The sequence below is a fragment of the Schizophyllum commune genome, assembly GCF_000143185.2.
Source record: "Schizophyllum commune H4-8 unplaced genomic scaffold SCHCOscaffold_10, whole genome shotgun sequence".
NCBI lineage: Eukaryota > Fungi > Basidiomycota > Agaricomycetes > Agaricales > Schizophyllaceae > Schizophyllum > Schizophyllum commune.
The window spans coordinates 1,432,672-1,453,992 of NW_026089547.1; the positions used below are offsets into that span (position 1 = coordinate 1,432,672).

At 57.3% G+C, this 21,321-nt stretch overlaps 10 protein-coding genes across 10 annotated transcripts; 4 read left to right on the top strand and 6 right to left on the bottom strand.

Annotated features, from left to right (window-relative positions):
* Positions 1–173: 173 nt before the first annotated feature.
* On the bottom strand, positions 174–1,817 carry SCHCODRAFT_02512283 (uncharacterized protein; the record flags this gene model as incomplete). The annotated part of the gene is made up of 4 exons (XM_003028557.1): positions 174–594; positions 768–923; positions 1,092–1,474; positions 1,572–1,817. The coding sequence occupies 4 exons, from the start codon at positions 1,815–1,817 to the stop codon at positions 174–176; spliced, it is 1,206 nt and encodes a 401-aa protein (XP_003028603.1).
* A 606-nt stretch (positions 1,818–2,423) lies between these two features.
* Positions 2,424–3,894, top strand: SCHCODRAFT_02637381 (uncharacterized protein). Its single transcript, XM_050345968.1, has 3 exons — positions 2,424–2,867; positions 2,926–3,038; positions 3,140–3,894. Exons 1-3 carry the CDS (start codon positions 2,807–2,809, stop codon positions 3,692–3,694), a joined length of 729 nt encoding a protein of 242 aa, XP_050198582.1. The 5' UTR covers positions 2,424–2,806; the 3' UTR covers positions 3,695–3,894.
* SCHCODRAFT_02712848 (uncharacterized protein) lies at positions 3,790–4,253 on the bottom strand (the record flags this gene model as incomplete). Its single annotated transcript, XM_050347050.1, has 2 exons — positions 3,790–3,975; positions 4,031–4,253. 2 exons carry the CDS (start codon positions 4,251–4,253, stop codon positions 3,929–3,931), a joined length of 270 nt encoding a protein of 89 aa, XP_050198583.1. The 3' UTR covers positions 3,790–3,928.
* A 1,351-nt stretch (positions 4,254–5,604) lies between these two features.
* Positions 5,605–5,935, top strand: SCHCODRAFT_02588081 (uncharacterized protein; the record flags this gene model as incomplete). The annotated part of the gene is made up of 3 exons (XM_003028861.2): positions 5,605–5,692; positions 5,753–5,833; positions 5,889–5,935. The coding sequence occupies 3 exons, from the start codon at positions 5,605–5,607 to the stop codon at positions 5,933–5,935; spliced, it is 216 nt and encodes a 71-aa protein (XP_003028907.1).
* A 564-nt stretch (positions 5,936–6,499) lies between these two features.
* SCHCODRAFT_02637386 (uncharacterized protein) lies at positions 6,500–7,750 on the bottom strand. The gene is made up of 3 exons (XM_003028555.2): positions 7,508–7,750; positions 7,270–7,441; positions 6,500–7,218 (listed from the first exon to the last, which is right to left on the bottom strand). Exons 1-3 carry the CDS (start codon positions 7,637–7,639, stop codon positions 6,734–6,736), a joined length of 789 nt encoding a protein of 262 aa, XP_003028601.1. The 5' UTR covers positions 7,640–7,750; the 3' UTR covers positions 6,500–6,733.
* A 30-nt stretch (positions 7,751–7,780) lies between these two features.
* SCHCODRAFT_02637388 (NAD(P)-binding protein) lies at positions 7,781–10,158 on the bottom strand. The gene is made up of 8 exons (XM_003028554.2): positions 9,674–10,158; positions 9,468–9,610; positions 9,179–9,315; positions 8,846–9,043; positions 8,627–8,711; positions 8,450–8,556; positions 8,259–8,394; positions 7,781–8,157 (listed from the first exon to the last, which is right to left on the bottom strand). Exons 1-8 carry the CDS (start codon positions 9,859–9,861, stop codon positions 8,033–8,035), a joined length of 1,119 nt encoding a protein of 372 aa, XP_003028600.1. The 5' UTR covers positions 9,862–10,158; the 3' UTR covers positions 7,781–8,032.
* Positions 10,159–10,304: 146 nt separating this feature from the next.
* On the bottom strand, positions 10,305–11,353 carry SCHCODRAFT_02637391 (uncharacterized protein). Its single transcript, XM_050345969.1, has 3 exons — positions 11,036–11,353; positions 10,836–10,948; positions 10,305–10,750 (listed from the first exon to the last, which is right to left on the bottom strand). Exons 1-3 carry the CDS (start codon positions 11,151–11,153, stop codon positions 10,385–10,387), a joined length of 597 nt encoding a protein of 198 aa, XP_050198584.1. The 5' UTR covers positions 11,154–11,353; the 3' UTR covers positions 10,305–10,384.
* Positions 11,354–14,387: 3,034 nt separating this feature from the next.
* Positions 14,388–18,739, bottom strand: SCHCODRAFT_083108 (RecF/RecN/SMC protein; the record flags this gene model as incomplete). Its single annotated transcript, XM_003028552.1, has 14 exons — positions 14,388–14,654; positions 14,706–14,845; positions 14,899–15,189; positions 15,247–15,381; positions 15,439–15,680; positions 15,892–15,896; positions 15,951–15,998; positions 16,044–16,656; positions 16,713–16,997; positions 17,046–17,510; positions 17,563–18,270; positions 18,317–18,466; positions 18,525–18,664; positions 18,712–18,739. The coding sequence occupies 14 exons, from the start codon at positions 18,737–18,739 to the stop codon at positions 14,521–14,523; spliced, it is 3,384 nt and encodes a 1,127-aa protein (XP_003028598.1). The 3' UTR covers positions 14,388–14,520.
* A 126-nt stretch (positions 18,740–18,865) lies between these two features.
* Positions 18,866–20,215, top strand: SCHCODRAFT_02637401 (uncharacterized protein). The gene has a single exon (XM_003028860.2). It carries the CDS (start codon positions 19,019–19,021, stop codon positions 19,901–19,903), a length of 885 nt encoding a protein of 294 aa, XP_003028906.1. The 5' UTR covers positions 18,866–19,018; the 3' UTR covers positions 19,904–20,215.
* Positions 20,216–20,585: 370 nt separating this feature from the next.
* SCHCODRAFT_0250848 (uncharacterized protein) lies at positions 20,586–20,913 on the top strand (the record flags this gene model as incomplete). The annotated part of the gene is made up of 3 exons (XM_050343208.1): positions 20,586–20,676; positions 20,736–20,813; positions 20,873–20,913. The coding sequence occupies 3 exons, from the start codon at positions 20,586–20,588 to the stop codon at positions 20,911–20,913; spliced, it is 210 nt and encodes a 69-aa protein (XP_050198585.1).
* Positions 20,914–21,321: the final 408 nt, after the last annotated feature.

A 21,321-nucleotide genomic window follows, 5' to 3' on the forward strand; every position in this document is an offset into this window, starting at 1 on the left:
GCCTTCGACACCAACGTTTTGAGCATAACGATTACATAACAAACCAGCTACATGACACCAACCAAGAACACAAGAACATGACTCTACAGCACAGCGACATACAGGCAGACTAATACATTGGAAGCAAACAAATAACATGCAGAAGTATCGTACAACGGCACTCCATACCCTCTCTAATCAACGTCGCTCATCATATCGTACGACCCAACCGAAGACGTCTCCGCAGCATCCGACGCACTCCCCTCGGAGTCGGTGGGAGGATAATCGTCTTCCACGATGGGGCTGCAAGGGTCGTCGCAGAATCGGAACGAACAGCCGGGTTTCCAGCCACCGTCGTTGTCCTCGGCCGCGCTATTAATCGCGGGCGGCGCGGACAGAGTAAGGCTCGGGGCAGGGTCGTTCGCGGAGGGGCATAGGTCGGGCGTCGCTGCTAGGGGAAGCGGGGACGAGGCGCGGGACGCCACCACGCTCGAAGCGCGGGACGTCGTCGCGCTGGGAGCGCCGTCGTTGATCGTAATAACCGCGTCCATGCTCGACGAGCGCCGCAGGACATACGGCTGCCTGTGCGCCTGGCGCAGAAGGTCCTCCCGTTCGCTGAGTGAAGGGATCCGTAAGCACAAAGATGGAAACGGAGAAAAAGTACGATCACGAAAGGGGCAAAGAGGTGTGGCAGGACGCGTTGCGAGGCGCAAAATAAGTTACGTGACTCAGGGTGAATAGCATGGCGGTACACCAACGAGACCGAAGCCGCTGCTCTCTCGACTCACCTCGCATGTCGTGCCTGCAACGCATCCCACATCGTTCCATGAGCGCGCGGGAAGTCAAAGTCCGTCGCGCACATTCCCATCGTCAGCTCGTCGCGCCACTGCGCACCGATTGGGTCGTAGAAGGCACCGAGGCGGGTGCCTTCATCGCGGAAGCCCCTGAGGAGGTGTTAGTGGGGTAATCATAGGCATTGTGAGATGAGTGAGCGGCAGGGGGAGAGGAGAGGAGCACTATGGAAAAAGAGAGGAGCAATAGGGGAAAAAAAGAGGTGGAACAGGGGCCAGAGATGCGTTATGAGTGAGGCCCATGCATTGGCGAAGACGTACATGTCATGATACAGCCCCCTGTAAAAGAACTGGTCCACGCCATCCAGCAGGCGCACCTGCACCCGGTGGGCCTGTAGATTCGTGAACGCGCACTGCAGCATCGCCTGCAGCGCGCGGCGCAGGGAGGCCATCGAGAACTCCCCGCGAGAGAACGTAGGCGAGAGGTAGATCCCGATGTTGAGGTGCGGGGCCACCTGAGGGAGCTTAGCGCCTGCGTCTCCCGCTCCCACCTCTCCCGTGTCCACCATGTCTGCGGCAGCGTCTCCATCATCCAGGCAAGCATACCGCTCGGACTCGGGGCCCGCAGGAAAGAGGTAGACGAAGCCAATCGTCGGCAGGTCAACTCCCTGGGGTTCAATCCCGAGCGACGACTCCCAGACGTCCTGTAACTGAAGTCAGCCCTTATAAGCGCTGAGTGCGAGATGGGACACGTGCCTCGTTCCACTGCGTCTCGCGCTGAGGCTGTGAGTAAGCGCCCACTGTCCCCCAGGTGTTTCTCGGAGGGCTGACGCCCGCGTCGATGATCGCGCCGAAGTAGCGGGCCCGCTCGACGAAGGCGAAGAAGTCGAGCGGGCGAGGGTGCCCAGAGAGAATGTCTGGTAGATGAGGCCGAGCGAGGTCGAACATCAGTAAGAGTTCCTCGATACGATGGTCGTGCCCGGCGAGGCCATCAGAGAGGATTATGCCCTGGGCAAGCTGGCTGGAGTCAGAGGCGCCGACAGACATGGCGGGCAAAAGGAGGGGTGAAGAAGCGCCGCACGGGTCGAGATGGTATATACGCCAGCAGTAAGCGCCTGGGGGCGGCCGCAGAGTGCTCATCGAGGAAGGTTAACATTGAATTGAATGGCGAAGAGTGATACATTGAAGTTGGTCGTGAGGTCCGGGATTTGCAAGGCGTCCTTCTTGAGCGCATGTTGGGGTCAGATGTTTGAGTAGCGCGCCTCACATAGAAAAGAAGACTGTGTTCCTGGGAAGCCGAATCCTGGGATGGTTGAGGTCAAGCCTGGTCAAGCGAGCGGTCCGATTCCCGCTGTCAAACGGACATGGGAGGCCTCGATGACCAACGTAAAGTCAGTGCAAGATGCGCATGGTATGCGGTCCCAACATATGCCTCGCATAACAAACTTTAGTCTGGTCAGGGACCTTGCAGTCGAGTTTGGCGAAGAAAGTGGAAGGAAGGAAGGAACGTGGTCCGTCTGCGCGCCACGTGTAGGTGACAGAATGATCGGATCAAAGGATTAATCCCATTCGAGCTGTATCCCCGGCGGGACATGTCCTTGTTTCCGTCCATCATGGCCCAATTTCTGCGGAGACTGGCTGCCAATGCGCACTCCCGGTACATGGCAATCAGAAATTCTATCTCTGGCGCATGATCTGCAGCACCCTTTAAGGCCGCGCAACTTCCCGGCGCCGTGACGCGCTACCCTCGTCAACGGCAGTTCCATTGGCTCTGACGCCTTAAACGCCCCCGACGAGTCCACGAGTGACGCGAATGACTCACTTGGACCTTCGAACTTCGACGGGGATGACATCACGCGCAAGCTTGCACTAGTGTCGCCTCTTAAGCGCCGGTAATTCTCTGCCTTGACTTCTGTCTTTCTCGCAGTTTCACAACACCATTCTCATCATCAAGTCCCCGCACCATGTCGAAAGGTTGCTTAGTCGCGAAAGATGATGGAACAACACACCTTCCAGAGCCCTCTATCGACGACTGGATGCAGCATCCGCCGTACGGCCCGCCGCCTGACAAGGATAACCGCAAGATTTATTACACAGGTCGGCTTTCACCGTCTGTCAATCTGCATACTATTCTGACGGATTTCTTTACGTTCAGCTTCATGCCACTGCAAGCGAGTGAAGTACGCCATCCTCACAGACGAACCCATGGAGGCCAAATTCTGTCACTGTACCGACTGTCACAAGCTCTTCGGCTCCCCTGCGCAATGGGTGCGTTAGGCCCTATTATCGTCTTCTACAGATTACCATCCCTCATCAACGCTCGCTTCGTTGCGCTTCCCTTACCTCCTCCCGCACTCACCCCCTCCCAGACCGCCATGCTCGAGAAGACGGACGTCCACTTCCTGTCCGGCGTCGACAACCTCGCCTTCTACCACCTCGCCGACTCTTCGCACGAGCGCAAGCTCCCCTGCAAGATCGCCTGCCGCACGTGCCGCTCGCCCGTCATGGACGAGGGGCGCAAGATCCTCGTCATCTACCCGTCGCTCATTGACTTCGATGAGTTGCCGGTGGGGGAGGGGGAGGAAGGTCATGATGGAGCGACGGCGACGGAAGGGAAGGGTAGCTCGAAGACGGAAGGAGGAAAAGGTGGCATGAAGACGAATGAGGGCAAAGCCAGCACCCCGTCGGACCCAGGCGAGAGCCAACTGATCCTAAAGGGCGAGGAGGGCGAGTTGGCGCTTGGAAAGCGAAAGCGCGGGGCGACGTCGACGAAGGGTGGGCTCACGCCAGAGGAGGGAAAGAAGAAATTCTTCCCGACGTGCCACATATTTTACGAGCAGCGGGTCGACGACTACGTGGACGGAAAGCCGAAGTATAAGGGCCATAAGGAAGAGGGAGAGACGATCCCGGAGCATAAGTGGTAGTAAGACGAGCGAGAGGGGATGGGCTGGTCGACGATTTCTTGCTACTTACGACGTCGAGGTATTGACCATTAGGGAGTCGAGGCGTTGACCAGAAGAAAGTTCGACCGATAGTGCAGTCCGCAACGCTCGGTGCGCGATAGATAGATAATTTATAGAATAATACACTGGCGCCTCGAGTTGAGTCGGGAACTTAAATCATCCTATCTCCTGCTCCATGCGACGCCGACCATCCGCTCAGTTTGGGACGCAGACGAGGACGCCGCTGCCGTCCTTGTGGCAGACTAAAATGCATCTCGTCAGCCCACGATTAACCCTGAAGAAATCATAGGCACTCACTGCCCTCGGCGGTGCCATCGGCGCTCTTGAAGGCGCAGTCGTGGCCCTCGCCGTAGTGGTTGCTGCCGTTGCACGCGTCGACTGCGTGAAGTTCAGCATCCCGTCCGCTCACACTGACCGAAGAACTGAGCTCACCAGGGTTGTCAGCAAGAAGGGTCGCGGCGGAGGCCTGGCCGAAGAAGACGGCGAAGGCGGCAACGATGGCGACGGCGAACTTGTACATGTTGTTGGATTGGAGAGGCGAAGAGAGGTTGTTTAGCTGGTTGAGTGGGAGAGGCGGTTGGCTGATGATGAACTCGGAGGAACTGCCCGGTATTTGTACTTCCTCTCCAGCCACGAACTCGAAGCGCCAAAGTCCAACAACCCACCTTCATCTCCCTATCACCCATCAGGCTGTGTACGCGAGTCTATAACCCGCAACTCTCGCTCCACTCACCCATTGTCGACACTAGCCCTCGAAACGCTATGCGTGACATCAACCGTGACACGCTTCTCGAGCGATGGTTCGAACCATCACCAGCAACTGTGGGCTCTGTCTCACACCTGCGGGCACGTATATGGGGGCTCCACAGTTTTTGGGTGCATCGAGGACGTTGTTCGAGTCGTGTTGGCAGGGTGCTGAATAGACTTTACCGAAACCATCAACGAAGTGGAGTCGACGCTGGGTAAGTTGGATGATCGTAGGAAATGGGCGCTGTGGAGGCAAGCGACGGCCATAGTGCTGACATTGTAGCGGCATAGCTACACGAGAGCTGCTAGATCGCTCGTTGTCGAAGTAAACGGTACGGCGATTGCGTGACGCACTGGAAGCAGATGAAATGAGTTACGTTCATTTTCTTTCTTCTCTGCACAAATGAAGGCATTCTGCCGTCGCAATATGCACCACCAGATGAGTCAGAGCCCTCGATGGAAGCTCTCCACATACGCTACCATCAATCCAATCAATGAAACGGTGGTCAATCCCATTTGTGTATAGGAGTGGAACCAAAGCAGTGCCGCGGAAGATTTCCTCGCCTGTCGACTGAATGGGCCATGTCCGCTTCGACGAATAAATTATGAGCCCTCTCATATCCGCAGCCAATTGAGGGCTCCACGAAATGCTCACATGATACCTCAAACGAGCAACCTAACGGGTCAAACGAGCAGCCCATCGCATCCAGTGTGCAACCCATCGCGTCCAGTGCGCAACTCATTGGTCCAAGAGGAGCAACCTAACGTCTCGATCAAGCAACCTATTGTCTCAAAACGAGCGGCCTAACCTCACCAGTCAGCGATGGGTGGCTCCTTGAATGGCTAGCGCCTCACTTGTATTTACCTCACACTTTTGCCCGCAAAGATGGCATACATTTTTGACTCCACAACAGCAGTCGCGGCGCTCGATGCAGAGCCAGATGCGCTCCTCTATGGTGGCAAAGCACCGTCAGAGGGGCGGCACAGTGTCAGAAAGCCCAACTCCAGCCCGGATAGACGGCCAATTCTGAGGTATATAAGCCAGCGACGCAGTCCTCTATCTTCATCAGCCAGCCGCCTCTCCCACCACATCAACGAGCACTCACCTCTCTACATCCACCACAATGTACAAGTTCGCCGTCGCCATCATCGCCGCCTTCGCCGTCTTCTTCGGCCAGGCCTCCGCCGCGACTCTGCTCGCTGACAACCCTGGTGAGCTCGCGTCTCTCTTTGGGCCCTTCACAGCCGCAACAAACACTCACCCCTTCACAGTCGACGCCTGCAACGGCAGCAACCACTACGGCGAGGGCCACGACTGCGCGTTCAAGAGCGCTGACGGCACCGCCGAGGGCAGTGAGTACCTATGGATTCTTCGAGTTCGACTGCGGACTGACGGGATGACTTCCAGTCTGCCACAAGGACGGCAGCGGCGTCCTCGTCTGCGTGCCCAACTGAGCGACAAGACCACCTTGCCTTTGCGCGCAGTCAATGCGTTCCAGAGCACCAGCGGAGGGGAGGAGTTGTCGGAGATGCTCGATGAAGATGTGTCGATTGTATTATTTGCATATTTATGTTCACATCTGGTCCTCTAATGGACCGCGCATGAACGAGAAGACGACCTAAGGCAAGGCAAGGAATGCATTAGATGACGCCGGTAGGCAGGCCAGGCTTTTGGAGCCACGAAAAGCGCTCCATATGCGAATATCATCTGCTGTTTTCGGTTGTCACCTTGTTCAATAGGCGCATAAGACGCATAACTGCCGTCTCAGAAGAGTCGCAGCGAGAGCTCGATACGGTTCGCTGCTAGCCTTGAGGCCTTAGCAAAGCCAGTCCAAGCAGCGGTGAGGGAGTGCCAGCAGTAGCGAAGAGACGCATGGCTAGCCTCCTTCAGGGACGAAGAGCAGCGCGATGATGACCATCAAGAGCAAGGACGGACAAGCACAAAGAAAGTCGCAAATGGGGAAAGTTGAGCACGCGTTTCTTCCCACGCCACCACCAACACGATCACGTGAGATTTTCGTTGAAGTCGCGTCCTTCGACGTCCGTTGGCATGGTCTGGCCATCCCAGTGCGTATATAGCATCACGAAGGCCTGACAGGTCGGCCTGTCTACAAGAGTGAGTACAAGAGATATATCGAAAGCAGTGCCGACTGTCTCGCCAGCAGCATCCAAGAGTGTGCAAGATCAAGCATTCAGCAGTGTGAGGTAGGTAACAACGGCCTTCATTCGCACCAAGCACTCCTCCGCAGTCCTTCATGTCGAAGATGCAGGCTGAGACGTGACAGGCACGGTGGCGCTCGCCGCCCCTCCTGCAGCCGGCGCAGCAGCACTTCCACCCGCTGTCGTTCCTCCCGCTCCAGCAGGCGGGTATCCGGGCAGCAACCCAGCCTTGTACATCGCCGCAAACTTAGCGTACAGCACGGGATCAAAGACCTCGGGGAAGAGGACCGGAATCTTGGGCTTCAGCGCGTCGGGGATGGCCTTCATGTCCTGGTGGGTAGGGTGCGCTGAAGAGAAGGAGGTGGCAGTGGGGCCGTGGCGAGGGGGAATGGCGGAGGTATGCTGAGAAGGAGCAGTGTAACTGTAGCGGGGTGGGGCGGCGGCGGCGGTGGCCGATGCGGACTCGGTGGCGGACCTGGTCGTTCTCGTGGAGGTCGTCGTTGATGCGGAGCCTTCGTACGGCGTCCACACCGACGTGGGCTTCGAGGCTCGCGTCACCTTCTGCCTTTTTGCGGGGGCTGGAGCAAGATCAGCACGATGGGGGGTCGCGAGCGCAAGAGATCACGCACGTAGCACGCTCGCGACGGTCGCTGCATTTTCCTTCTCTTTGGACATGCTTGTCGATGCGTTCGACGCGCTGATCGACGCGCTCGACGCACTTGCCGGCGCCTCCTCCTCTTCCTCCTCCCGAGCGCGCTTCCTGGCCTGAAACTCGGCTTCAAGCTCGTCCGCCTCTTCGAGCTGTAGGGAAGGGGGGGGGGAGGAGTCAACAACGCGTCGCGCCGATCACCTCACTCAGTCACTCACCGCATCGTTGATCACCATCCTCCTCCAACTTGCCTGGCTCATACCGAGACCGTTGTTCTTCCGCGACGTGTATGTACGCGCACTCTTGCGCTGCGTGGTGTTCGATCCCCTGGTAGTACGCGTCCAGGGCATGGTGTCGCTCGACAAATAGTGCAAGTGTGTGCGCGTCGAAGCTACTGGGGAACGCGTCGATCGAAGCGCGTCTCGATAAGGGCAGCAAGAGAGAACTACCCTGACGAGATGATGGAACAAAGCAAGCCGTCACGCAACGCGCGCAAGCAAGTAAACACTTGAGTTGTTTGGCTTACTGTACATTGGTTTGGCTCCACAGTCCATTCAATCGCCGCCGTTGACGCGCGCGTGATCCACATCCAGACGCGTCCGAGAACGTGACCGCGTTCGCCCACATACGTCCATCCGCACCCACAAGTGCGCCACAACCTCAGCCCCAGTAATCATGTTGCCGTCTCAGGCTCGTTCCCCCACTGGTACGATACGTGTGGATTTCGCACCATCAACCCTTCCTCACTCCGCCTCAGGGTCTACCTTGACCACCACCTTCCCCTTCGCACGGCTCGTCATGATCTTCTCGTACGCCTTCAGCACGTCCTCGAACGCGAAGACGGAGTCGATGACGGGCTTGAGGGTGCCTGAAGTGAAAATATGCTTAGCATACAGTCTCTACCACGCTCGACGCTGCTCCCGCGAGCCACAGAGGAGCAGCGAATGTGAGAAGAACAGGCTCACTCACCCTTCTCCAGCATCCCCGCCATATCCTTCAGATCTTCTTCCTTATGGTGGAGATACATGATGATATGCTTTCGCGGCGTCCCGCCCAAGACGCGCGGCCAGACCGTCGCGAGTGCGTGCTTGAAGGTGAGGGTGAACTGGGGAAGCGGTCATTCCCTGACGATGACGAGGTAACACCCAAGTTCTACTCACCTCGTGCAACGCCAACGAGTGCGGATGGTATCCAGTCGACACATACACGCCGCCCGGGACGAGGCACGCTGGGCTATGCGTGTAGAGGGCGGGGTCGAGGATGCCAACTGGCGGACGTGTCAATCGAGCGTAGACTCCTGAAGGTACAGACGCGTAAAGTGCGGTTCGAGCACTCACCCGCATCTACGATGATATGGAACTTCGGATTCGGCGGGTTCTCCAACAGCTGTTCGTGAATCGGCTTCTTCGTGTAGTCAATGAACTGGCGAGGTGTACGTTAGCGTCATCCTTTTCTTCTTCATCTTGCTCCTCTCCTTTCATCCCACCCATCCCTTCCCTTCCACCCTTCTCCTCCCAGGTGCATGCACGAATAACCGAACCGACATGCAAACTCACCTCATCCGCCCCCAAACCCCTCACAAACTCCTCATTCTTCCCGCTCGCGCTCGCCACCACCCGCGCCGCGCCCTTCGCCTTGGCGATCTGAATCGCGAACGCGCCGACGGAGGACGAGCCGCCGTTGACGAAGACGGTCTGGCCGGGCTCGAGGTTGCCAGCGGCGTCGACAGCGAGGGAGTTGGAGCGGAAGAGACACTGGGAGGGTTGTTAGTATGAGAGCTTCTCAAGAAGGCAAGGTGGTAGACGAGGGAAAGGACATCGGGGAGGCGCATGTATGCACCCATAGTACAGCGCGAACAAGGATACATGCGCCTGTGAACTGTAGCTCACCTGGTAAGCCGTCTCCCCAGCAAGTGTGAGACCTGCGGCCCCCGTCGCGGAGACGTTCGCAGGGCGCGGGGCAACCATGTGGGCCGGGACGCGGACGTACTGTGAGAGCGCGCCCTGGCGGGATTTCCAGGATTGTTCTGAGAAAGAGTGGGCGTGAGTATGCGATGAAAGTGGATGAGAGGCACGGGGATGGTGAAATTGAGGACAACGGCAAGGCGAGCGAGGGAAGGCGAGCGAGGGATGGGGGCAAAAGGACGGTGCATCGATGGGCGTAAGATGTTCTACTCACGAACTTCAATGAACCCCCACACTGGGTCTCCCTCTTTGTAGCGCGACCCGTTCGCATCCGCGATCGTGCCCGCGAAGTCGTACTCCGCGGGCAAGGGGCGCTTGGCGAGGAAGTTGGGGGCGACGGCCATGAGTTTGAAGCCGCTAGTAAGGGACGGTCAGTCGAGGGATGTATGCGTATGCACCGTCAAGCAACGAGGCACTCACACAGGGTTCAGCGCCGCCGCCTGCACTTTCACTAGCACGTCCCCTGCTTGGGGCTTCGGAACAGGCCAGTCTTCATGGAGGCGAAGGGCCTTCTCGGGAGGCCCGCGCCGTTCGACGATCCACGCGCGCTGGGTTGTGGGAAGAGAGGCCTTGCTCGTGGGTTCGGTGGAAGTGTGTTCGTCGCTCATGTTGGCGAGCGTTGGGTTCGCACAGGTTGTTGACAAGTTCTGCCGAGACGATGGAAGTAGGAGACAAGTCCGATACGGCTCAACGACTACCCGCCCTCAAGGTTCTCTGTGGCGGGTTGTGTTGCTATCATGACACCAGACGGCTTCGTGTGGGAGGGCTGGAGCTTCGACGACGAGGAACGCAGGTCAGGCGGACAACGAAAGACTTGTCGTGGGTGGTCGACGCCACCGATATGGAGGCTAGCTTGCCAAGCATCGAAGCCAGCCCTTGGGCATCGCGGCCTCGTCCGCGATCGCTGTCGCTGAGAGGTACCCGATCGGCGCCCAGAACCATGTGAATTCGTCGGTTCTCGATTAGGAAGGCTTTGTTCTCGGTGCCTGACGTCAGGGGAGTCGCCCGCGCGCCTATCCGTCTCTCCAAAGAGCAGCTCAGAACAATAGTTCACAGGGATCAGAGGAAGTTCAGCTCTAATTAGGTTGCACGTACACATACAATGAATACACCTTGAGCCAACAGCCCCCCTCATTCGCTCTCCGGCATCCTCTCCCCACCCTGATGCCCTCTATACTTGGGCTTCCCGTCCAATATATCCACCACCCTCGACCCATAGAATATATGACACTTCGGCAGGAACAACTTTCTCTTTTCCGCTGCGGACTTCGCCAGCATATCCACCGAGCCGTCCTTCGGTGGATCGTGGAAGTATATCAGCGACGGAAACACCATGAGCATATTGCGCCCTTCGTCGAGGAGGGGCGCGCGGCAGTGTGCGCAGGCGACCTTGCAGGGGAGGGTGTGGGCTTGTGTGTCGGTAGGCGCGTGGTAGAAGGCGAGGTGGGGGAGGGAGGAGGGGGTGAAGCGGAGGGAGGTTTTGTGGAAGATGGCGGCCTGAAGGGGGTGGATGTTAGTGAATGTGCAGCTGAGTAGCGGGAGGAAAGGGGAGAGAGAGACGAGGGAGAGAGAGGCAGCGCACCCATTGCATCGGCGCGCCGTGTAATCGCTGACATTCGGTACAGTGGCAGAACTTGCTGTCCAGCGGACGTTCAGCGTAAATGGTATACTCGACGCGCGAGCAGTAACAGGAGACTAGTGAGACGCAAATTAGACGGCAGAGGAGTTAAAAGTAGAAGCCTTGTCAGTACTGGTGGACAGGAAGCACGGGTTGTCGAGCACCTGTATAGTACGCGATCTTCTGTCCCTCCGCAGGTGCGTACGGCGGCTGCGTGCGCCAATCGTCCGCGACGATCCCCTCCTTCTGGACGTTAGGATTTGCTATGGTGTGTTGATCCATGCTTTCTCCAGTTACGGCAAGTTTATCTAAGTGGGAAATGAAGAAGATGATCGTCGAGGACGGGAAGGCGCGAGAAGCGACGGCGTTCAGTGCAGAGTTGATGTCGAGAATGAGTCAAGCCAAGGGCCTGTACCAGAGCAAGTGCGCTGTATGAGAGCACGAAGAGAAGTATGTCGAAGCGCGATAGCAAGGCTCATGCGAGGGGCGAACAAGGGCGCAGAGCCGTAGCAGCCTCATGAGTGATGTCATTTCTTGAGCCCCGCTCCGCGGGTGCTGAGAGCGTTCCCTCCCTAATCTCAATGTCGAGAGTGTCATATAAATGCTCGTCGTCAACGAGCTGCACGGTGAGCTGAGCGTTTCCTCCCCACTGTCGACGCTGGAAGCGAGGCGGCCAACGATCATAAAATCACGTGCACGTGATACGCGTGCGCGTCGCGCGACTGTGATGTGATGTTGACGTGCACAGCCACTGTCACATCACATCACAGAAGCAGCACAGCCACGCGGAGACAAACATTCAAATACCTGGCGCCCCGCTCGTCCTTCCCCACTAATCCTTCCCTTCCCTTCCCTCCCCCTCCCCCACGCCATCGCCATCGCTCATTCCCACATTTCTTCTTCGCTGTCATTACTCGCGTACTCCTACGACATCGAGCTGGTCCGGCTTTGCTTCGGCAAGAGGCGAGTTTGGTGTCATTCACTTCCTCCACCTTCCCGCTCGTCGTCCTCCTCGCCCTTCCTCACTCTTCTCTCCTACTGCCTCGCCAACTTCGTCGACGCGCCCGCCTAGCACAGATTGGTCCTCTTTCCTTCCTCTCGCCTATGAACACTCACTGACATTGCTCGACAGCCAGTACCCACCCGTCGGGCGCGTTGAGGGCCGGCCCATGCCAGGTATTGCGCAAGCAATCGGCCATGGGGCGGTCCAAAAGTACGCGTCCGAGTGGCTCAAGGGCGACCGCCTAAGAGTATGGGGACGGTCCCGAAGGGCGAGCTCAATAGCGGACCCTCGGGCGCCCATGGTGGGACTGGCCGGATTTCAGACCTCAACGGCAACGTCAAGGCGTCAAGGTCGCCGGCAAGAGCGCAAGGGCGAGAGAAGAGCGTGTTCGATTGGTGCGTGGTCTGCTTCGGTTCGGCGAGGCTGATGTTCGTTGCCGGTGCGACACCGAACTCGACGCCGCAAGTGTTCTAGCCAGTCGCCCGCTAAGGGCGAGGTCAGTAGTCGTCACTCCTTACAAAGACTCATGCTTACCCTTGCAATACACGCTCGTACCATCCCCGGCGCCGCGCGACTCCGAGTCATCTCTACAAGACGTCCAGCCCGCCCGACAGTTTGATGTTCCTCCTTGGGTATGCTTCCCCGCGCTGACGATCTTGAAGGTCCTCTTGCTCGCCCTTGTTCGCCGCCCTCAGCCTGCTGTCCCTTCTCGCCCAGCACGTCTTCGTTCCTTCCTCTGCACGTCTTCCTTCTTTCCATCATCGCGCCTTCGAACGCTCGCTGACATTGCTCGAAGGCCAGTACCACCCGTCGAACGTGTTGAGAGCCGGTCCTTGCCAGGTATTGCTTGCGCGATCGGGCCTGGGGCGGTTCAACAGTATGCGTTCGAGTGGCTCGAGGGCATGCGCCTGAGAGTATGGGGACAGATCCTGCGGGACGCCCATGGTCGGTCTGGTCGGATTTCAGACTTCAAAGGCAAGTCGTCAAGGCGTCAAGGGTTAAGTACAGCCGCAAGAGCTCGGGCGATAGGTGCGTGGTGAGGTCGGTAACAGCGAGGCTGACGTTGTTCACCGGAGCGATGACCGGACGCGGCAAGAACATCGGCGAGACGCCTGTGTCAGGCAGGGTAAGCAGTTACCATTATCTGTGTAGGCCTACGCTTACCTCTGCAATTTATATACCTTCCGCGTCTGCGCAATCTGTCCCCAAGACGGCGATCGGATCGCTCCGTAGTTTGCCCTTCTTTTCATCTCGTTCGCTTTGCAAGCACTGACCGTTGCCGTAGTGCTCCTGCGTCAGCCTTACCGTTCTCGTCAAATCCGCGCCCTCCGCACGTCAACAGCGTGGGCAATAGGTACGTGGTCTGTTGCGTTCGACGAGGTTGACATGCATCTCAGCACGACGACTCGAAGTGGTGAGACTTTCGGCCAAGCGCTCGCCCTGGGCGAGGTTAGTAGTCGTCTATACTCGTATTTTGCATGCACTGACCCTCGCAATGCATGCCCTTCACGCGCAAATCTGCGATTCGCAAGATGTTCGCCTTGCTCAACAGTTTCCCCGGTCTCTCTCTTGCCGCTATTGCGAAGCCCCCGTTTTCCCGCGTTGGCTTTCAAGATTGGGGCCGAGAAAGCCGGTAACAGGTGCGTGGTCGGTCCCGGTCAGCAAGGCTGACATCCATTCCCAGCGCGACGACCCAGGGCAGGAACGTCTTCGCCGAGTCTCCAACTCGGATCGAGGTCAATAACTGCGCACATTGATATGGGTACGTCAAGCTCACCTTTGCGATACATGCTCGTCTCCTCTCGCGCGACAGATACTCATCACAGGTCCTGGTATACACCCACTCTCGTCAAGCCATACAACTCGTTCGCCTCACTAACCTCGTCTTTCCCTGTCGATCCGTTCGTCTTCCGCATCCCGCTCTTCGCTTCGACGAACGCTTGCTGACATTGTTCGAAGGCCGATACCAATCCGTCGGACGCGTTGAGGGACGTCTCACGTCAGGTATGCTGCGTCGAGTTCGCTCCGCAGGTCGGACGTGGTACGGTTCAAGAGTACGCGTTCGAGTGGCTTGAGGGCGCCCGCCTGAGAGTATGGGGACAGTCCTGCGCGGAGGCCCCCAGGCGCCCATGGTTGGATTGGCCGGATTTCAGACCTCAACTTCAAGGTCGAGGGCGGAAGTGCGAGGGTTGGGTACGTTATATTCGGCCAGCCAACGTAATGAAAATAACTGAATTGAGGGTGGGCCGCAGCACACGCCGAGGAGCGAAAGGGCTGTCGTAGCGAGGTCAGTATCATTTTGCCTTCGTGTTGAATGGACGCTGACCTATATCGTATGCTCAGCCCCACCGGCCGCTCTGCATCTCTGTCTTCTCCCACATCTGTCGATGCAGCGGGGTAGACGAGAAGCACAGCGGTCAGAAGGGCGACTTCTAGCGCCCTCTAAGTGCCAATGTTCACGCAGATGCTGCAAGTTGACAGGGTGGAGGAGGTTGGCGATCAAGTCAAGGACGTCCGTAGAAAGATGCAGGATGTATGAGTAGTACGATCGTAAAGTACAACAGGCGGGGAAAGCAAGAACAGACACAGCGAGATACATGTACACACGAATATAATTTACAACGACCCAGACCGTGCGATACAGCTCTAGTGATTGCCCGACGTCGACCGTTGCGCCGTGCGCTCAACGATGGATGTGCCATCCCTGAACCTTGCCTTGAAAAGGACATTGGCGTTGGTGAACAACCCTTCCTTGAGGGAGACGACGATGAACTGGGAGCCTGGAATGTATGTTAGCAGGCGTAAGGAGTGCAGTTAGACAGAATAGTTACCCTTGAACCGCGTCCGGAACAGCTGGCCGATGTGTTGCGTATGCTGCAAGTCCAGCGCCGCGTCGATTTCGTCGAGAATGTACATCGGGGCAGGCTTGAACTGCAGCAATGCCATGATGAGCGAGAGCGCGATAAGTGACCTGTCGCCAACGAGTCAGTCATGTACTGTCATCGCTGTAGTATTCAGACGTACCGCTGACCACCACTCAACTCCGTCAAGCTCTGCTTCCACACGCTGCCGAGCTGCACCTTGACCTCCAGACCCGTTGTGTAGTCCATGTTCTCCGGCGGTACGAGCTTGGCGAAATTACCCGGGAGCAACTCGCCGAAGATGCCACCGAAGTCCTTGTCGACCTTCTCCCACGTCTTGCGCAGGGCATCACGCTTCTCCTTGTCCAGCTCCTCAATGGTGTGCTCGATCTTGGCCTTGTCCTCGATGATGCTGTCGATCTTCTTGAGCGACTCGGCTTCGCGCTTCTCGACGCTGCGGGTGGGGGATGGTCAGGAAGGTAGTCTAGAGCAAATGCGCAAAGTGACGCACGTATCGAGCAGCATCAGGTCCTTCGGTGCTATCCTCTTCGTCTTTGTCTTCAGCTGCTCCTCGATCCTCTTCGTCTCCTGTGCAATGTCGTCGACATTCGAGAAATCGTAAGGACCGCCAGGTTGGCCGAACGTGCTGCGCAAGAAGGTCAGTCCTCGGACTCGTTGTCACTGATCATCGCCATTTGCTTACTCCTTCTCCTTCGCGATCCACGCGAACTTGTCCTCGAGCTTATCCGCATAACGACCTAGCGAGGCAGCCTCTTTCTCCACGTTGGACGCCTCTTTCTCGAGGTCCTTGAGCTGCTCTTCGAGGGTGTCCGCGGTGGCCCTGCAGCTCTTGATCTCGCGCTCGACGTTCTTGATACCGTCGTCGAAGCCCTTGAGAGCTGCCTTCTCCGCATCGAGTTCAGCCTCCTTCGCTTGGTGGCGTTCCTATACGATTGTTAGAACCATGAGATCATGAAGATGCTTGAATGAGAAACGCACCCTTTGCGCATCGACGGCCTTCTTCTGCTTCTCGAAGTCTCTGTGCGCCTTCTCGATGGCATGCTGGCAGTCCTTGATCGAGTCCCGCGTATCGCATAGCTCATGCTCGAGAGCGGCTGCACGACAACGACGTCAGAGGCGTGAGGGCAGAGCAAACCAGGGCTACTCACAGCATTCGACTGTCGCATCCTGGCACTCCTTCTGCTTGAGCTTGACCTTCACGCTCTCCTTCTGCAGCTTCCGCTTCTGTTCTGTGATCTCGTCCTGCGGGCAAGTCAGTACCATAACGCGCTCAATTATTGAAACAACGCACCCTCAACTCATCAATCTTCCCATCCTTATTGTTCTTATACTCCTCCTCATCCCGCTTGAACTTCTCCACCTCCGCCGCCGCCTCCTTTTGCCTTTGCTTCGCATCCTGAATCGCCGCCTTCAGCCCCTCTATCTTCTTCTTCAGCTCCTCCACCTGCTGCCCAATCTGTGCCGCATTGCTCCCCTTCATCTGCGCCTCCGCCAGCTGCAGCTCGTGCCGCTTCATGTCCAGCTGCCGCACGAGCGCCGCCCACTGCTCGCGCACGCGCCCGCTCTTCTGCTCGTCGCGCTGCAGGGCGGCGAGCCGCTTGCGCGCGTCGTCGAGCGCCTCATTCACCTTGACGAGCTCTTGCATGCGCGTGAGGATGCCCGCGCCGGCGGGGGCGGAGCCACCGGTGAGAGAGCCGGAGGGCTCGAAGACGTCGCCCTGGAGGGTGACGGTGCGTACTTGCGCGTTGAAGGTGACGGCTTTAGCGGTTTCGGCGTCCTCGCAGATGTATGTTGAGCCGAAGACGAACTGCATGGCCTTCTCGACCTCTGGCGGGTAGGAGATGAGGTCAATGGCCAGCCAGCCACGGCCGTTCGCGAAGTGCCTTGCACGGCTCTTCTTCTGCATTGGGTGTCAACATTGATTCTTGTTGTGCTAGTGAGCTGCAGATCACTCACGTCGCCCGACAAAGGATGCGGCTGAATCTTGTTGAGCGGTATGAAGCTGGTACGCTGCCGAAGGTTGGCTTTTTCGATGATCTCCTTGCTGACTTGCTGATCGCGAACGACGACGCTTGCAAGTTGCTTGGTGTTAGCGGCGAGCTCGAGCGCAGTGGCCTTCGGGAAGTGCTCCGGGTCCAGGCGGACGAGCGAAGCGACGGTTCCCTTGACTTGCCGCGAGTCGAAGCCCGGCGGGCAGTCGAAGCTGAACCTGCCGAGCGTGTTGCTGACTTCGTTGCGGCGCTAAAGACATCATGAACGCACGCCCAGATACTGAGAGCACATACTCACCATATCAAGCTCGCGCACTTTGGCCTGCGTCTCGCGCATGTCCGCTTGCGCCTGTTGTTCCTTCTCCGCGTTCCATCCGCAGTTCTCGACTTGTCCTTCGAGCCCTTCGACCTCCCGCCGTAGAGCATCCGCCTTCTGCTGCCCGCCGCTGACCTCCTTCTCCACCTGCTTCCAGCGACTCTGAAGCTGACCCAGCTCGCCCTCCTTCATGCCGAGCTTCGTCTTGAGCTGTTTCTCTTCAGCGGACGCGTCTGTCAGACGCTTCTGTGCTGCCGCAATCTGGCCGAGGTAGCCGCCCGCTGCGTTGTTGGTGGAGGAGTTTGAGAGACCGGTCAAGAGCGTGGAGAGTAGGTTCTCATTCTCGTCAATCTTCGCTTGGAAGTCCTGCTCCTTCTTCTTGATGGCGTCGTAGTTCTCCTGGAGCTTGTCTTTGGCGGCCTCTTTCGCTTTAAAGGTTGCCTCAAGCTATTATTTTGGTCAACACTTCGCACGCGACGGAAAGACAAAGTATACGCACGTCTGCAACCTGCTTCTCTGTCTCCGCCAGCTTCTTCTCTTGCTCGGCAATGTTCGCCTTCTGCATATCGAGCTGCGTCTCGAGGCGCGCGACCTCTTTTGATAGTTCGCTGACCTCGGACTCGAGCGCAGTCAGCTTACCACCCTTCTTCATCTCCTTCGCGCGGTCGTTGTTGAGTTTCGTCAGCCGCTCTTCCAGCGCCTCGATCTCCTCCTCCAAACGACGCTGCTGGCTCTTCTTCTGCTCGACCGCCTTCTTCTTCTCAACCACCTCCGCGCGCTTCTTCTCCTCGTGCCTACGGTGCTCCCACCAGTCATGCGCCGTTACCGTCTTCAAGAGCTCGTCCAGGCGCTTCTTCCCCCGCTCGTACTCGTGGTATGACTTCTTGTCCTTGCGCAGCTTGTCGAGCTTGGGCGTGATCTCGTTCTCCAGCAGCTCGCGTATCTCGTTCACCTTGCGCTCCTTCTTCGCAATCGTCTTGCGCGCCTTCTCCTTGCGGTCCTCGAACATGCGCGTGCCCGCGGCCTCCTCGATCATGCCTAGGATCTCCTGCGGCCTCATGTTGAGCACCTTGGTGATGCGGCCTTGCATGATGACGAAGTTAGGGTTGTTGATATTGAGCTGGACTGATTGAAAGAGGGTGAGGACTTGTTCTTGCTTCGCTTTCCGTCCGTTGATGAGGTATTTGGTCGCGATGGGGAGTGTAATCTGCCTTGTCTCAGTTTGATACCAAACTCGAAGGCAGGGAACGCACCTGTCGCGTCACCGTGATCTCTCTCATGCCCTCTAGGCCTTGCGGACTCTTGTCCTTCTCAGAGTTATCGAAGACTATCGTGACGCTGGCTTTTGTGATGCCGGCTTGGCCGCGCTTGTATATGAGGTCCTGCAAGGTTGCGGCGCGCATCTGTACCGGGGAAAGCGTGTCAATCACGTATCTCCCGTACTCGGTTATTGCTGCGCACCTGCTGCATGTTGTTGATCCCGAGAGCGAAGCATATCGCGTCAAGGATGTTGGATTTGCCAGAACCATTGAGACCAGTAATCGCATTGAAGGAAGGGTCCCAGCCATCTATACGCGTTCGTACAGGATAGGATTTGAATCCTACGCCAGTTTTAGTATGTATATGCGTTTGAGCTCGCTGAACTCACCCTCCAACACCAACTCCGTTATCCTCATGATGGTCGTGTTCAATGAACGCGTCTTGCGACGCCACAAAGAGCGCATGTGACGGTAACGCCTCACGTGTGCGCGACCAACCGCGACTGTCACGGGCCCTTCTCTCGTCACAGCGAACTGTCATATCTTCGGGACTTGTCCTCTTCTGTTTCAGCAGGCTGGTATCTCTGGTCTGGACGGCGTCTGTGCGATGCTTCCCGGATACTCATCCTGTGTTTGGACTGGTGTATAACTCGGGGAGGCTCGGAAGGGTGTATTGCGCCTTGCTTGTCCTCAACCATGACCTCCACCGGGCTTGAACAGGTCAAAGTTCATCTGGACGTACTTCTGCGCCATGCCTCCGCCATAATCTCTCGCCACCGCAATTTTCTTGCTGTTGCAGTCCCAGCGACCCTTCTCTCCCTCTGCATTCCGACTATGTTTCGCGACTACCGTGCATATCTCAGCCTCGGAGAGGGTGGTCTCCCATACAACCCCATAGGGTGGATCCTGTCGAGCGCTCTTGGTATCTTTGGCCGCGAGACCATTAGCATCGAGCTCTATGACAGTATGCCGGAGAAACGCTCGTGGCTCGCCGGGCCTCTGCCTCAGCGCGAAGGACCACGCCCCACCATCGGCAAACATGTCATCCCCCATCGCCAGATTGACCAATTCCCGCCGGAGTCGCTGAAGCCTGCTGCTCGTGGTCTCATCCAAGTGATGCACGAGCGGCATCCCACGACCACCAGGATGCAGCCGTCTGCCCACGAAGGGCACGCCCTCGCGCTCTTCGTGGTACTAGACGCACCATGCCCCATCGCGGACAAAGCAGTTAACCAACATCGCGGTCGCGAGATCGAGCACGTGCACCCTCTGCTCGATTGCAGTTACCACGCGCTGCTTGCGCCGCAAGACTGCAAGGAGGTCATCGCGAAGGGATGGGGCGAAAGGCACCCGCTGAGTGGCTGCTTCGGCGACAAGGATCTACAAGCGAATTACTTGTTCATCTATGCCCCGCGTTCGGAACAGGAGCTGGAGATCATCACTCGTATATTGGAGGCTTCTATCGGGTACATGACGCTGGACGAGTCGTCGGTTGCCAAGGCTGGTGAGTTTGCGTGGTTTTTATACCCCAAGACGCGCCTGAGAAACGATTCGTCCTGCAGTAGTCTAGTAGTATGGTAAAATGTGCGCTATAGGTATTCTTGTGCCTCGAGGTTGTAGTGCATAATGTTCATTGAGCGCCAGGCAGGTACAGTAGTCCTTCAATGAAGGACCCCAGCGAACCTCACGGGCATCCGCCCATTGACTTGCCTAGTATACGAGCGCTCGCCAGCGGAGGAAGTCGCAGACCTTGCTTAGTCCCTACGGTGACCACAGTCCTGGGGTAGGCACTGATGTAGACGCCTGCCCATGCTCATTAGCCTACATAGTAATCAGAGTCCGATGTACACGCCAACGAGGTCAATTAGGCAGCGAACTGTTTGTTAAGTGGCATTGCGCCTGACCCTGCTTGACTTTCACAGTTACTCAGTCTACTCAGCCCCCATCGCCGTACTACTGCCCTACATTGACAGCGAGACCCGCGCCCAGGGCGAGCGTCAAGGTGAAGCACACCTGGGAATGAAATCCGTCCTCTGCGGTTACAGCGGTGCGCGCGCGCCTCTCGGGGGCGGTAACTCGCCGATGCCTGTCAAGGTAAGGACCCCTTCAGTGTTGTTTTGGTTTGACCCAGGACATTAATTTACTATTGGAGGTTTTTCAAACTCAGCTAACCAGGACTGCGTATATATACTGCGTCTTCTGTCCCAATCATTCTCTAGCTCGACCACTGACTGCACTGAAATTCACCCCTCGCCACCTCACCATGTTCTACAAGCTCGCCATCGTCGCTCTCGCTTCCTTCGCCCTCTTTGCAGGCCAGGTCAACGGCGCTGCGCTAGTCGCCGACAACGATGGTATGCTCGTCTTCGACATTGTCCCTATCCAATGATCTGACCTCTTCACCTCATAGTCGACGCCTGCAACGGCAGCAACAACTACGGCGAAGGCCACAGCTGTGCTTTCAAGTCCAGCTCTGGCACGCGGCAGGGAAGTGAGTACGGTCGTAACGCTGGCGTTCGTCGCAGAAGATGCTGATGACTTTGTCAGCTTGCCGCTGGAACTCGTGTGGCGTCCTCGTCTGCAAGACTTGAGCGTGAGGGTCCTAGAGCTTGAACGAAGGGATAGGAAGATTGACGGTGTCGAGAAAATCGTGTCAAATCTAACGTATTGCAAGAATAGATATTGGGCACATATTGTGTGGGTCTGCCTAGGCCAGAGCGATACTTCGTCGCGCTGGCGTCTATTGTTCCGGATGCGGAAGTCGAACTGTGACGCATGTGACGCTCCTTGACTTCACGTGCGCACTCATATCTGACGACGGACATTTCTTCGGCTGTTGCAAGAGCGGATGGGTACTAGATCAATGGTGATGATAGACATATGGCGCCCCTGTTGCTGTATGTAGTCCAAGGCCTGAGTAGGGGTACGGAAGAAGCAGAGATATCGATGTCCAGTGATAGAAAATCGCATACTAGTATTTCTCACAGAATTTCATCGTC

Bases quoted from the DNA above. Each gene is read 5' to 3' on its own strand.
- SCHCODRAFT_02637381 (XM_050345968.1), top strand. From the start codon at position 2,807: ATGCAGCATCCGCCGTACGGCCCGCCGCCTGACAAGGATAACCGCAAG. The intron at 2,868-2,925 runs GTCGGCTTTCAC...CTTTACGTTCAG, and splicing joins CCGCAAGATTTATTACACAG to CTTCATGCCACTGCAAGCGA. The intron at 3,039-3,139 runs GTGCGTTAGGCC...ACCCCCTCCCAG, and splicing joins TCGGCTCCCCTGCGCAATGG to ACCGCCATGCTCGAGAAGAC.
- SCHCODRAFT_02637388 (XM_003028554.2), bottom strand. From the start codon at position 9,861: ATGAGCGACGAACACACTTCCACCGAACCCACGAGCAAGGCCTCTCTT. The intron at 9,611-9,673 runs GTGAGTGCCTCG...GTCCCTTACTAG, and splicing joins GCGGCGGCGCTGAACCCTGT to CGGCTTCAAACTCATGGCCG. The intron at 8,158-8,258 runs GTGAGTGAGCCT...TTTTCACTTCAG, and splicing joins GGCGGGGATGCTGGAGAAGG to GCACCCTCAAGCCCGTCATC.
- SCHCODRAFT_02637391 (XM_050345969.1), bottom strand. From the start codon at position 11,153: ATGGATCAACACACCATAGCAAATCCTAACGTCCAGAAGGAGGGGATC. The intron at 10,949-11,035 runs GTGCTCGACAAC...GCGTCTCACTAG, and splicing joins GAAGATCGCGTACTATACAG to TCTCCTGTTACTGCTCGCGC. The intron at 10,751-10,835 runs GTGCGCTGCCTC...CACCCCCTTCAG, and splicing joins ACGGCGCGCCGATGCAATGG to GCCGCCATCTTCCACAAAAC.
- SCHCODRAFT_02637401 (XM_003028860.2), top strand. From the start codon at position 19,019: ATGACCTCCACCGGGCTTGAACAGGTCAAAGTTCATCTGGACGTACTT.
- SCHCODRAFT_02637386 (XM_003028555.2), bottom strand. From the start codon at position 7,639: ATGCCCTGGACGCGTACTACCAGGGGATCGAACACCACGCAGCGCAAG. The intron at 7,442-7,507 runs GTGAGTGACTGA...CCTTCCCTACAG, and splicing joins GGATGGTGATCAACGATGCG to CTCGAAGAGGCGGACGAGCT. The intron at 7,219-7,269 runs GTGCGTGATCTC...ATCTTGCTCCAG, and splicing joins GACCGTCGCGAGCGTGCTAC to CCCCCGCAAAAAGGCAGAAG.